General features: G+C 42.9%; 1 protein-coding gene across 1 annotated transcript in view; it reads right to left on the reverse strand.

The window, feature by feature from the left end:
- LOC135207770 (inositol polyphosphate 5-phosphatase OCRL-like) overlaps positions 1 to 14,012 on the reverse strand; it is a 117,447-nt gene that overhangs the window by 48,796 nt on the left and 54,639 nt on the right. Inside the window, 4 exon segments of the mRNA XM_064239594.1 lie at positions 1,232 to 1,402; positions 1,632 to 1,780; positions 12,675 to 12,910; positions 13,211 to 13,342. Of these exon segments, the coding sequence (XP_064095664.1) occupies positions 1,232 to 1,402; positions 1,632 to 1,780; positions 12,675 to 12,910; positions 13,211 to 13,342 (688 nt within the window).

Below are 14,012 nucleotides of genomic sequence, written 5' to 3' on the forward strand. Positions count from 1 at the left end.
CTGTGTGGGATTTTTTCATGCCAATGTATTCAAGTTAAAATGGTTAAATTCTTGTTTTTGAATAACTAATTATGTAAGGGAAATTATTAAGTAATATTTGCCATCAGCAGTCAAATAATCACAATCATGGTAACATTCAAATTTAGTGCTGTCATGACATATGAAGTAAAGGCCAGTCATTGGATAACAATCTCCATGGCAACCAGCCAGCCAATCAGGTTTAGCTGTATTCTGTCTAGGAAAATTTTTAAAAATTTTTAATCATACGAAGATAATGGCGTGTGTGTGTGTGTTTTTAATAGTGTATATATTTTACTGATTACATGACGAATAGAATGAATTATTTCTCATTACTTTGAATGCAAAATTGTTGGTTCAGAGATTCTTCTGCAACAAAAACTTGTGTTGAAGCTGCGTTGGCACACCTTCAAAACAGATTAATCTCTTTAATCTCAGGGAATGTTAAAACATTCCTGTTTACCTGCTGGTCACAACTTTTATAGTCTATGTGTCTGACAACAATAAAATTTATTACTTTTATTTTTTGTCTTCCAAAGAAACACCCATAAATCATATAGTAAATATAAGTGTGTGTGTTTTGATTTACTTATGAGCATTAGTTACTGGTATATCAAGTAATGGCAATTAATTTTACGTCTCATGATAAGAGGCCAACTAATATTATTTGCTCCAGGGCCATAATGCCCAGAGGCATGCCATCCAACTCTACCTTCCATCAATGTTTTAAAAGCAGAATTTTCCACAATTCAAATCACTTTAGTGTCTTCTTTGTAAAGTCTGTTATGACAGAAAAGAGAATGAAATTGTTACCATAAGAAAAGAAAAAATGGCCAGACTCCAATTTGCAAGACACAAAGGCCTTGATGTTCCTTGGAGCATTGAGACATTACCTCTCAATTGCCATCCTCTAGGGTCTACAGTGACGTCAGTGGGTCAAGGATCTACGGATTGTATTGCATAATCACTAGATCCAAAGTATGCATATTTTCTGTTATTATCATATACTTGTTTAGTGTGATCATACTTATTACATTTTTTTTCAATCCGAAGAGCAAGGTGTGCACCACTAATCGACCTGCTACCAATTAACTCCTATGTTAGCAAGCATTAATAACCCACTCCGTTGGGTCAATGAAATACCTCTGTACAAAAGACAAAGGTCTGTATTGTCATCAGAATAACTACGTAAAACTGAACTTCTCATACTTACAGCCATTCTTGTTCCTTTGGCGTATTATTAAACAAAAATGTTTCTGTATTCAGATCAAGTTCCTGAAAACCTATGCAATATAAGTCAGGGGGCTCTTCATCTACAGCTAACCAGTCAGCCAAACCAATAGTTGGTGAGCGGCCATTTACATTCCAGGTTCCAACAAATATACTGAAATGAGAATATGGTGAAAAAGCTAATTAAAAGATAAATCTTCAAAATTATCAGACGAGCGAGCAATAATTTAATATCTACTTTGGCTTATGCAACAAGCAGCCATATAATAATAAATATTTTATAATAACATCAGACTATACAGTATCTTCCTTTCTTGACATTCATGCACACAACATTTTTCATAATTTTTTGATTAACAGATCCACAAGGTCATTATACTTACACAAATTCATGAATATCTGTATATGAGTCTTCTCGTAAAGCCATTTGATGTCTAATGTGACTCTCCCTTGCTGCTATTGGAGTAGGCGAGATCCCAGTAGCAATACTGTGACGATTAACGCCAAGTTCAGGGCTCCTCTCGCTTTCACCCTGAATAAAAACGCAAAATGAAATATAAACATAATTCTTTGAAACTATGTTACTTAACAACTAACTCTTTGATCCTAGAAATGAATAGTAAGCTCAGTCATTCAGGCTGCCATAGAAAACCCTCCATATAAAAATATAAATACAGTATTGACTCATTTTACTGAAAAATATGCTGTGTGGGGGTACCATCTACACTGCACCTCCCTTGGCACACTGATGATGATACATTACTAAGTTTCTCAGTAGCAATCACTTTGATCTCTCCCTACTTAGCTGTCCACCTTCTTTGGCCTTCCCTCTCATTTAAAAAATCTTTTCAGCATGCTAAATGCATCTAGAAGTGACTCAGTGGTATGGTAAAAAACAAAAAACAGAAAAATTGTAGTTTCAATTGCATATAGCTTGTAGTGTCTCTCCTCTATTCTTCTAATTATATCCTCCTTGCCTACATATAGATGGTATAATAAATTTCCAAATGATATGGATAGATATTCTGTTTTTGTCGTTTATTCTACTTATGTTTCAACAAACACGCAGGTAGTCATCGTCAGAAAGAAAAGAATGACCTAAACACAACAGTGGGCAATATCTCTCTCTCTCTCTCTCTCTCTCTCTCTCTCTCTCTCTCTCTCTCTCTCTCTCTCTCTCTCTCTCTCCAATCTGGTGCTGTGTCTATAATTCTTACCAGATTGTTATAATGACTGAATATGCCATCATCTTAATGATGAAATGAGACGTTTTGATAGTGTGGTAGTTGTCATCCCAATATATGAGACCTAGTCTAAGACTTGGAAAAAACACCATGACATCTCACTACTGGGAATAATGACTTCTTCATCCTCATCTCATGTACTTAAAATTGTTCCCAGAAGCAGTCGTTTTGCTACAATGGTTTCCAAATTCTTAAAAGAAGTGCAAAGAGGTTTATTATCTCAAAGGTGAAAGGCAAACAATACCTCTTCAAGAGAATGAGGACTGATCAAAACATTGTTAACTTGAAGGCTGAGCAGTATCAATCAAAGTTTACAGTCCGTAAAAAGAGAGAGGGTTCTGCCCTTAGATACTGGTAGAACATTACAGTAATACCTCAATCTTATGCGATTTGAGTTGTGCAAATTCACAATAGCATGAACTTTTCACTGGAACTTGACTAATTATCATACACGAGTATTTCACAAACACACAAACGCAAAGGCATCATTTTCAAATCCTGGAGAAACCCTGCAAAAGTGTTTAATTTATAGGTTTTCAATCTCAGAGCTTGGTAGTCTCAGTGTCCGTCTCTTCTCTTAACAAGAACAAGAGATAACTAAACTGAGGAAGAAAGTTGAAGAAATATCAAAGGAACTAAAGGAGCTGGCTAAGAACAAACTCGAAGGCAAGGCAAGAGAAGACAGGATGGAAAAGAAAATTGGAGACCTAAGAAGAGAAGTGATAAACCTTAATAGAGAGAAACAGGAATTGAACAACGACATAGTAGAAAACATAGAAATCTTGAATAAGGAAACCCACTCACTCCAGGGCATTTCCTTTGTCTTTTCCACTAATCAGAAGTTCCCGTTGGTGAAGCAAAAATCTCCATCTCACAACGTACACACTTTTACAGATCACACCCACACTAAGCACACCCGGAGACAGAAAAATTAAACAGAAAAATAAAAATGAAATGAATAAAATCGGGCAAACTAAAGCCAGCCTTAAAACAGATAGAAAGTAAACACGTCCTATCTTAAAGGCGGTAGAAAAGTAACTGGCGGGTCACGGGACGCCAAGGGCATTCTGGGTAATACATGCCCTGTGACCTGGTATAGATGCCAATAGTCCCTGGATCTCACAAGTTTAATTGTAATTCTACAGGTTTCCAGCTTGGCGCTAGTATTATCCTAATTTTAAGACCGAAGGTTTGTTTCGTATGTGAACAAATGATGAATTCAAGAGAGCTGTTGGTAGAATAGTGATAGCAGCCAGAAAACACAATTGTCCCCTAAAAGGAATAAGCTCATCGAATAGATTTGCTGTGCTCTAGAAACAGAAGAGGAAACAACTTTAATTAGAGATTCTCTAGTAAAAGATCAGCAGTTAAATTTTGTGGTCAAAAACAGAAATATGAGAAAAGTTGACTCATACCCAGGTGCAGGAGCAAAGAAGATACCCAAGGCAGTGAAGAAAATCAAAGTGAAAATTAGAAAAAGTGCATTCATAGTGAGGGAGGAGAAAATGACTTATTTCTAAAAAGATGGAAGAACTAGCCAGACAGAGGGTTTTATAGCCAACCTGAAGAGTGTTATAGAAAACATCTGTGAGGAAACCGTTAACAGCATTCTTATAGGACTTCTGGCTAGAACCAATGTAAGCCACTACTCCCTCAGCAAGGCAATAGGAATCAATGACAGACTGGAGCAAATATGCCAAGAAAAGGGTGTTAGGTTCTTAAACTTCTGGGACAGATTTGTAAGGAATAAAAAACTATAAAAGAGATGGAACTCACTTTCAAGGGACAAAGTCGAAAAGCTCCCAGAATTTGGTTAGTAATAGCACTGCAGGAAACAGTGAAAATGAGAGAAACAAATAAAGCCACCGACAACAAAAGAGAAGATAGATAATTCCATCAGAGTGGCACATTTTAATGCACAATCTATTCGGAACAAAGTAGATCTCTTCAAAGCATTGATAGCAAGTGAAGAATTAGACATAATAGGTATCACAGAAACATGGATACAAGAAGACTTCGTAGGAGAGTACCAAATAGCAGGATATAAATCATTCAAAAAAGACAGACCTAAAGAAAAAGGTGGAGGAGCTATATGTCAAGGATCACCTCAGTCCAATAGTGTTTAAATTTACAACCAAGCAAAAAGTAATTGGCATCAATATAAGCATTCTAGGGAAGAAGCTAACTCTAATACTAGCATACAGACCTCCCCACCAACTACAAGTGTCCAACGAGGAGCTGTGTGCGCTACTAGGACAAGAAATAAATGCAGAGGTACACTGGGACACTATGACCTCCACATCAAACTTAGAAGGAAAGACTTCAAGAATTTGTCAAAAATGAATTCCTCTACCAGTGGGTAGACAAACCTACTAGAGGAAACAACATACTAGACATTGTCCTATCAACAGAAGATAACCTAGTGTCTGACCTTTCAGTAGGTGCAAATCTAGGCAAAAGGGACCACAAAATTATTACATTTCACATTAAATGCAGCACAAAAAAAAGAGAAGATACTGGAGACCTAAGAAAACTAAAAGAGTACGTATGTTAAAAATCTAGAGTACAACCAAAACACACACACACAGACAATTACTGGGAAGCCTTTCTAAAAGAATACACAGAAAAATACCACGAATGTGCGAATTTTCCGCGAATAATGCGGGGAAACGTTCCCAAGAGAAATCCACGAATGTGCGAGTCCGCGAATCCGGAGAACGCGAATACGGGGGGGTCCACTATACATATTTTATAGTTTCAAAAGTCCAGGGTGGTAGGAGTGCTGTTATTAAATGGAAGAAAATTGGTGTAATTTTATGTGAATTCATTAAATATTTGGTTCTTTCTGGGAATGAGCTAGCCCTATGGTTTTCAAAATCACAATTTTTGAAAGTAAATTGTATTTTTCCAAACTATACAAACCTGAGGTCCTTTACAATAGGAATATGCTTAAGGCGAAGCCGGACTGGCCGCTGAATTCTTAACAAGGCGGTTAGGTAGTTACCTGCCGGTCCAGTCGTTGGTAGTCCCTCCGACTGGACGAAGACATTCCAATTTGCTTTGGCCCAAGTAGCAGATTGAGGGGAGGCATGAGGTGGGGAATTAGTGTAAAGGACCTCAGGTTTGTATAGTTAGGAAAAATACGACTTGCTTTCAAAAATTGTGATTTGTTCCTACACAATGTATAAACCCTCGGTCCTTTACAATAGGAAGACTCACTGACTGGAGGGTGGAATCTGAGTGATTTCCAGTGAACCGACTGGGGGTTCTGCCTACCTGCAATTTCCTTCCTCGTCGTAAGAGCTAGGAAGGGAATCCAACCACTGACTACTGATCTGAGTTAAGAACTGCAAGATCATAGTCTGTCTCCTGGGCTTACTCATAAGGGAGAGAATGTGTCCCCCCCCTTAAGAAAAAGCTAAGAACCATGTGTCGGAGACTATAAGGCAAATGCAAGCTATGAGTTTGTCTTATGTCCAGGTGCCTCTTCCCTGCCTTGTAAAGGAATGGGCAGGAGTTACTCCTATAACTAATCAAGAAAATATGTAGGTTACTCCAAGGAGTGTCCAGAACCTGCCACTATCGCTCGGTCCCAGCACATAACGATCCGCATTACTCTCCCCCCCCGAAGGGAAGGAGTAGGATGAAAGAGAGGAAAGGGGGAGCCAGTCACTCCCAAATCAGCTCATCATACCATACAATGAGGTGAGATGCAATACTATCCTGTAAAGGAGCTGGGTAAGATACACTACATGTCGAGTAGCCACCACTGGTCCCAAGGAAAAGTGTCCGGGGGCCTGTGGGTAACATCCCGAACTGACAGGTTCTATGGAACATGAGGGAAAGGGGCAATACCCCTGACCTCAAGACCTTTTCAGGGGAAGTGTACCATTGCCATCAGCAGCAGCTTGGCACTTCTTCCTGGTCATTCCTGTAAGTCATCAGATACTGAAGACTAAGCTTGTCTACCATTACATTCCTCTTGTCTGGAATGCATCTGGTTGACTGCCTAATCAAGTGTGCTGTTGCCCACTCGATCACCTGCACTGTCAAGGAGAAGCTCGGGAGAGGCAAGTCTCTTGCTTATTGACATGTGCCACTATTGTAGTGTTGATCATCAATGCTATAGTGTGTCTCATCCCAGTGTCCCGAAACTCTTGGAGAACCAGGAAGGCAACCTTGAGTTTCAGGATGTTGATGAGAAGGTGTTAGTCTTGAAGTTCCAGTACCTCTGCAACTTTTCTCGGTTCATGTCTCTTCCTCAGTAGATGCCTCCGACTCTCCAGGGGCAGCAGTCGAAACCTCATGATGAGACATGTCCGAGCAGATTGTTCCTGTCGAGACTGGAACCATCTTACTGTCTACCTGACATGCTGGTACTAGAGTTCGAGTAGGACTCATGTACCAGCCCGGACAGGTAGCAAGTCCTCTGCTTGAGCTAGAAATTGAACCTCTAATGATTATCAGGTTCCTCAGATCCCAGACACTTGAGGAATCAATTTCCGTCCTGTGAAAAACCATGAACGGGAGTTCACTTGAACCAAAGCAAAGATTGGGAAACCTCAAAGACATATCCCATGTGAATGCGCTCAAGCTAAGACCAGGTCGAATACTCGTGGCACCTGTGGAGCGGTTGAGAGCTCGACACACCCGAAGGACTATTTCTGCGAGAACAAAGGGAGACACTGGCGGAAGGATTGTGAATGAGAAATACGCATCCTTAAAGTCCGCCATCCACATGAAGTCATTCTCCCTATTAGAGGCAAACATAGCTCGTGTTGTCTCTATCCTGAACCAAGTCTGGCTAAGAAATTGTTCAGGGGAGAAAGTCTAAGACCGGTCTTAAACATTCCCAAGATCTTCTCTATGGGAAGGTCCGGTTATGGGAACCAGTCCGACATGACTTCACAATACCTATGCTCAGCTTCCTCTTATACTTCTACTGTAGCTCAAGGAGTAGAAGGAATGAGAGAAGGGCATCGGATGCTTTCATTCCCTCTAACAGTGCCATTGTCAAGAGGAATGAGCCACGATCTCATGTCGACCCGTAGTGACAGCGAACCCTCCTCGAGGCTGAAAACTCAAGGAAGGAAGGGCAAACAAGTGATCTCCCGCTATTCTCCAGGTGTCTTGCCTCAAGGAATAGGGACAAGTCCCTAACCCCTGTAGAAGAATCCAGATTCTTCACAGGTGGGACCGAGCCCTAGTTCAAGTCCTGCTCTCGCCCTGTGTCACTGCCACAGAAAGGACAGAATCCCTCATTGGCCGTGGATGTAAGTCCTCCCTTAGGAGATTGTACATTTGGAAATTCTCGCAAACGAGATTTGGAAACGGTTTCTGTCCCTTGAACAGAGCTCATGGGAACGTAAGTTGGAGAACGAACCTTGGTTCAGTCTCCAGGGGCATCCTCCGCCCCAAGATCCCGATCACTGGGGAGAGAAACTCGTTCCCTACTTCCGGAGAAGTGGGAAGGCCGACGGGAGCAAGTATGTAGGCAATAGGCTATACGGTACTCTGCAGTGTCGCTATTTCCTGTCGAGAGAGATTCTCTCACTCGTCAGGTATGCAAAGACACACCTGGACCCGGGTAAATCGGGTCCCGGTTACCTGCTGTCGAGAGGGGCTTCTACGGGACCACACGTTAGCAGGACTGGTAGAAGAACTTGCAGTAGCGCTGGGCTCCTGCAGTCAGCAGCACTACTCCCCATCCAGGTAGATCATGCACTGACTCACAGACCCCAAAAAGGATTCGAGGCAGGAGGAACAATCTCCTGAAGAGGATGTCGTGGCTGCTTTCCAGAGACCGTTGTGCTGACAGATCAGCACAATGATCTCTGCAAACAACCTCTGCATTTCGGAGGTGTCCAAAGCCCTTGGTAAAGGCCCAAGTTCTTCCAGGGATCGGTCTTCCCAATCTGCTCCTTCGTCAGGAGGAACCAACCCAGACCCCTTCGATCCATACTCAACGACTTTGGTGTATGATCGTTGGGGTCCTAGAACTCCGGGAACATAAGCCGCCGTCGCTGAATCCCGTAGAGAAGTCTCTACAGGGTTCCTACCAATCACCTCACCCCCTCCTGGTGCATCCCAAGGAAGTAGAGGGAATGGGAGAAATGAATCGGATGCCAACACTCCTCCTAGCAGCGGTACTGCCAGGTGGGGTGAGCCACGCCCCTGTACCAACCCATGACAAGGGCATGTCTAGGAGACCACGCTTGTACCGACAATACTGACTCCCAAGGAGACTGCAACTGTTCTCTTCGCTCTGCAGCAGTGCTGGTAGCAGGACTGACAGCAGCACTAGTGGGAACCGTAGTCTTCTTCCGAACAGCACTGCTGCTTGCAGAGACCCGGTTCCCCACCTGCTGAGAACGTGCATCCCCCTCACGACACATCCCAGTGCTCTTCGGGGCCAAAGCCCCGATGAAGAGGACTGAACAGGGGACCTCTTGTTCATCTCTTCCGTTGCTCCTTCCAACATGGAAGGTGCAACGGTCATGGCTCCTGACGAAGAACCAAGTCTCGGTCTCATGCCACCACCAGTGGATGTGCTGCCCCCTTTGGAAGGCAGCACACTCAAGAGTTACTCACGAACAAGAGAGTTGGAGTGCGAACCGTAGTTCATTCTCCTGAGGCTGCTGAGGCTCTGGCCTCTGAAGGCGGAGCCTTGGTTCCATTTCCCAAAGAAGAGGGATAGCAAATGAGAGAACCAACTGCCTTCTTTCCGGAAGAGGAGTGCAGACCCTTAGAAGTTTTGGCACGAGACTTCTATGTGGGGGAAGAGACGACCTTCTCCTTCTTAAGTTGTGTGACCTTCGGAGGAAAAGGGGAAGAGGAGGCAGGCTAAGACGAAGACAATAACAATGGCGATAAATGGAATATGAGAGTTGAATCATATACCTTCACTGTCCTTCGCAGCGCTGCTGCCTGGGAAGTGAGCCAAGCCCTTGTACTAACCTACGATCGTATAGGCGATCTGAACTCCCGAGGAGAACATGGTCTTCTCCCTGCGCTGTGTGGTAGCAGCGCTGGTAGGTGCCGATGTCATACCAGCAGTGGTGCTGCCCGTTGAGACGCGGCTGCCTCCCTGGAGACTTGCAACAAACTCAGGCATGATTGTTCTCACCATGCTGCAGAAGTGCTGTGACTACTGGACTGGTATCAGCACTGATGCCTTACGAGTAGCGCTGCTGCTTGCAGGAACAAGGCTCACTACCTGGCGAGTACTTGCAACGTCGTTATAGATGTTGAAGGGGACCCCCCCCAATACCCTGTGCTGTTGCTTCTATCCCATGGGCAGATGCAATGCTATAGGCTCACGACTAAGAACCAGGTTCAAACATCGCTTGGGGGGGGTCAAGCTCCGGCTCGACCCCATCTCTCATCCCACACCACTGCTGCAATGTGAAACTGAAGCCACGTCTCGGCAGTGGATGTTCTACTTCCTTTGGAGGTTAGCACATTTGAGGAATCTCACAAACGAGATCTTGACACGGACCCATTTCTGTAGGGAGTTCCCTTGGTACTCGGGGGTGGAGAACATCGTCCGAGCTCCAGAGGCTCCCAAGTCTCGTACCCCTAGAGGCAGAATCTCGGTTCCTGCTCCCGCAGAAGTGGGAGAGCCGATGAGAGAGTAGCTGCTTTCCTCCTGGGTGAAGAATGCAGACCCCTCAAAGTCTCATACGAGACCTCTCGGGGGGGAAGGCTCCCAAAGTCTCATGCCCCTAGAGGCTGAGTCTCGGTTCCCGCTCCCAAGGGAGTGGGAGAGCTGACAACAAAGCCAGCCGTTTTCCTCCCGAAGGAGGAATGCAGACCCCTCAAAGTCTTGTACAAGACCTCTCGGGGGGGAAGGCTCCCGAGTCTCGTGCCCCTAGAGGCCGAGTCTCGGCTCCTGCTCCGAAGGGAGTGGGAAAGCTGACTAGATCGCCAGCTGCTTTCCTCCAGAAAGAGGAATGCCGGGCCCTCGAAGGCTCATGAAGGCTATCATCGGCTTCTCAGTCTCCCAACTTCAAAGGGAAGGGAGAGGAGAAGGCAGATGACGACAACGATGAGAAAACAGATGAAGAGGAGATCCAGAAAGGCATTGTCGTCTCCATCTTCAACTTCATCCTCAATAGCTTCTGCGGGATCGTAGTCAGAGCCATCCTCTAGCCCAGAGGTGGGAGGAGCAGCAATGCCAGGAACAAGTCCGTGAGCAGGAGCTGGTCCAGGAACAGGAGCCATGCTGGATGACGTGGGTCTTGCAATTACACGCCTGGCAGTGTGACAGGAACCCAGGACCGGCAGGAGCAGCGCTGGCAGAAGCGGGTCTTGCAACCATACACCCAGCAATGCAGCACTGAGAACTGCCCATCGGCAGCTGATGTCCACCACCCGTGTAAGGAAGGGAGAGGGGGAGGCGAGGCAATCGACCTGGGATGTCGTGGACGTGGTTGCAACATCAACTGAGGGAGTGGCTGCGCTGCTTGTGCCACTGTGACTGTTACTGAGCAGCGCTGCCACTGAGTCACAAGTCCCAGGGAAGACCAAGAAGGGAGAAGAGCAGTGCTGGTATCAGGACCGGGGTCTATTCACCTAACAGGTCTTCCTTAATCGAAATTCACTCACCGCATGCACACCAAATACAAGTCTGAAAGTAATCGTATTAATACTAAACAAAAATCACACTCACGCTCCCAGCGACGATAAGCAAGGGCATGAGGATAGACACGGAAAAATCACAATTAAAGTCATTTGCATTTTATCCACAACTTATAAAAAAAGAAAGGCATGTTTGCCAATAAATACGCTCACGCTCCCAGCGACAATGGGCAAGAGCATGAGGAAAACATCCATGTACTTTGTACTTACCCTATTAATAAAACACTACATTCACGCTCCCAGCAACGATGGGCGAGGGCGTGAAGATAGAAAAAACACAAGAAAAAGACACCGACATGCCGCATCTTGAACCCCCATGGGGGTGCAGGGCAGGTATAAGGTTATACAGATTGGATGATTCGTTATCGTAACACAATATCACAACAACGAAAACGTATAAAGAAGTTGCAATTCATGGGTTTGCCTTCAATATATCACAAACTTTATTGCAACAACAATAATAATCCACAATAAGAAACATAGAAAAATCCCACCGGGATTAGAAGAAAACAGCATCAAACAATTGTGCAGAGCGCGATGGAGAAACACGTCTACCCACGATGGCGGCCAAAAGCAAATTGGAATGTCTGCGTCTGGTTGGAGGGACTACCAACGACCGGACCATCAGGTAACTACCTAACCACCTTGATAAGAATTCAGCTGTAGGTCCGGCTTCGCCTTAAGCATATTCCTATTGTAAAGGACCGAGGGTTTGTATATCATGTACGAACAATCTTTGATTATAAGTCAGAAAGCAGGTAGCAGCATGAGAGGTTCCTGCTTGAAGGGAAAGGCCCCTACGCATACTAAGTTGCAGTGATGTTTTAGGGGTAATAGACCCGACCCGCTTCTGCTGACGGAGTTTATTGGGGACAATCGAAATGCTCCCATGCACAAACATATCCCTTCATGATGTAGTGTATCTAGTGCTTTTAATGTGATTCTGAGGCAGGTGAATATATTGGGCAACAACAATCTATTATAGATAATTGAGTTGCTTTACATAACGTTAGCAAAGTGTTGTCCAGTTCCTCATTTGGTATGTGATAGTTTTTTCAGTATGGCAAGGGTTTTCATCCCTTTTGCTTTAATATAGGTTTGAGGAGGGCAAATAACAGGAGAATTGGTGTCAGATGGACAAGACCTACCGCTGGGGTGCTGCTGAGCATATGTACTATAATGCACTAGGTCTTATGCCAGTGACAAACTTGTTAACACAAAAGACAAACTAATTTTCCATGGATCCTAAAACTTAGAGAGATATCCAGGCTGACAATGGTACTTTCAAATCTCGTACTCTGCTCTTTACCAGAACTATATCAATTATCTCATCATTGTCATTCTTAAATTTTGCAATTTTCGGTTTACCCGCATCATAGTGCTTCCACATTAATTAACCACCTCTACCTAATATTCCAAACATATCATCTAATATGTTTCCACTCTTGTAAAAATAAAAAATTCTACATTAATCTCTTTTCATAAAAACAATGCACTACACAATATTTCTTTATCTACCTTAAACATGAAAACAAGACTTACATGCATACTGGTGCTATCAGTTATTGCAACAGATGGATCCAGATAAGGAGAAGGTGGCGTCTGAGGTGGGCCCTCACCAACATCAACCAGAGGGGATGTTCCATCTCCTATATTATTTTCTGGACCATTCACTGGTGTGCTTAACCCAGCTTCTGGTGAATTAGTATTGGTGGCTGCATTCTGATAAGGCGACAACCAAGCGAACTCTGGAGGAGGCCCTCTTCTTTTACTAAGGACTGTAATGAAAAATCAATTGCTACCTTGATCAATTCACATTTATTAATGAATGTTATAATAAAACTGCATATATTCAAAATCAGGTAAACAATATTTCCAACTTAATTTGATTGTGCATCATTATATATGTACCATCAATTTTGCTAGTAATTCCTGATAGTACCCTCTTGACTGCTGTACAGTAATCAGAGCTAGAATTACATGTAAAATTCGGTATTAAATTCCCATTATCAAATTTAACAATACTAGGTACATCCCTTTCCCTACATAAGCAAATGAGAATAAAACAGTGTGTTTACCTTCTGCAGCCCTTAACACCTCTGACACAAAAGTATTGGTTCGCTGACTGAAAGGCATTTCGAATAAAAGGCGGATTTTACCCGAAGTAATATTTACAAGGACATCAGTATCTACATCTGTGCTGGACGTATCTATAAAAGAGAAAATTTTTACTGAATTTTTACTGATCACAAATCTAAAGACAGCAAAAGAAATGACATTTAGTTACATATCATTTACACAGGTCACTATTACTGGTTGGAAGCTAAATAATTAACTGAAAATGTAATATAAATGGCTTATATGTAAATAATTTACACATTCACAAGCAACACTATTGGTAAAGAAATTATAACCAAGTCTCCAAGTACTTCTAAAATAGTTCCTATGGAAAACAAAAACCTACACTCATGCCCATGAAAACAAAATGGTATTCAGTGGTTTAAAAATGCTAATTTGACTTTGGGCATTTTTTTTAATACATACTGTGCAAGTATTTTGACTTTGGACATTATTTTTAATACATACTGTACAAGTAATTTCTCAAATATACTGTATAATCTTTTCCTATTGCTTCTACAAACACTAGTCATTTCAGATGAAAGAACAAAAGATTTACTGTGGAAGCTTATTAAGGAAGTTCCATCACATGCTCTTGTATGCATGGATGACACAATCACTTCCCAACAAAGAATTTAGAAAATATATAATAACGTGACTTCAAAACACCATACTGAACTTTCCAGTTAGTTTCCAATAGGAAAACTGTACCATCAATATGGTACTCAGACTTTGGTAAATACATCCAATTTTCAAAACCTC

The sequence above is a fragment of the Macrobrachium nipponense genome, chromosome 34 (genome assembly GCF_015104395.2).
Source record: "Macrobrachium nipponense isolate FS-2020 chromosome 34, ASM1510439v2, whole genome shotgun sequence".
NCBI classification, from domain to species: domain Eukaryota; kingdom Metazoa; phylum Arthropoda; class Malacostraca; order Decapoda; family Palaemonidae; genus Macrobrachium; species Macrobrachium nipponense.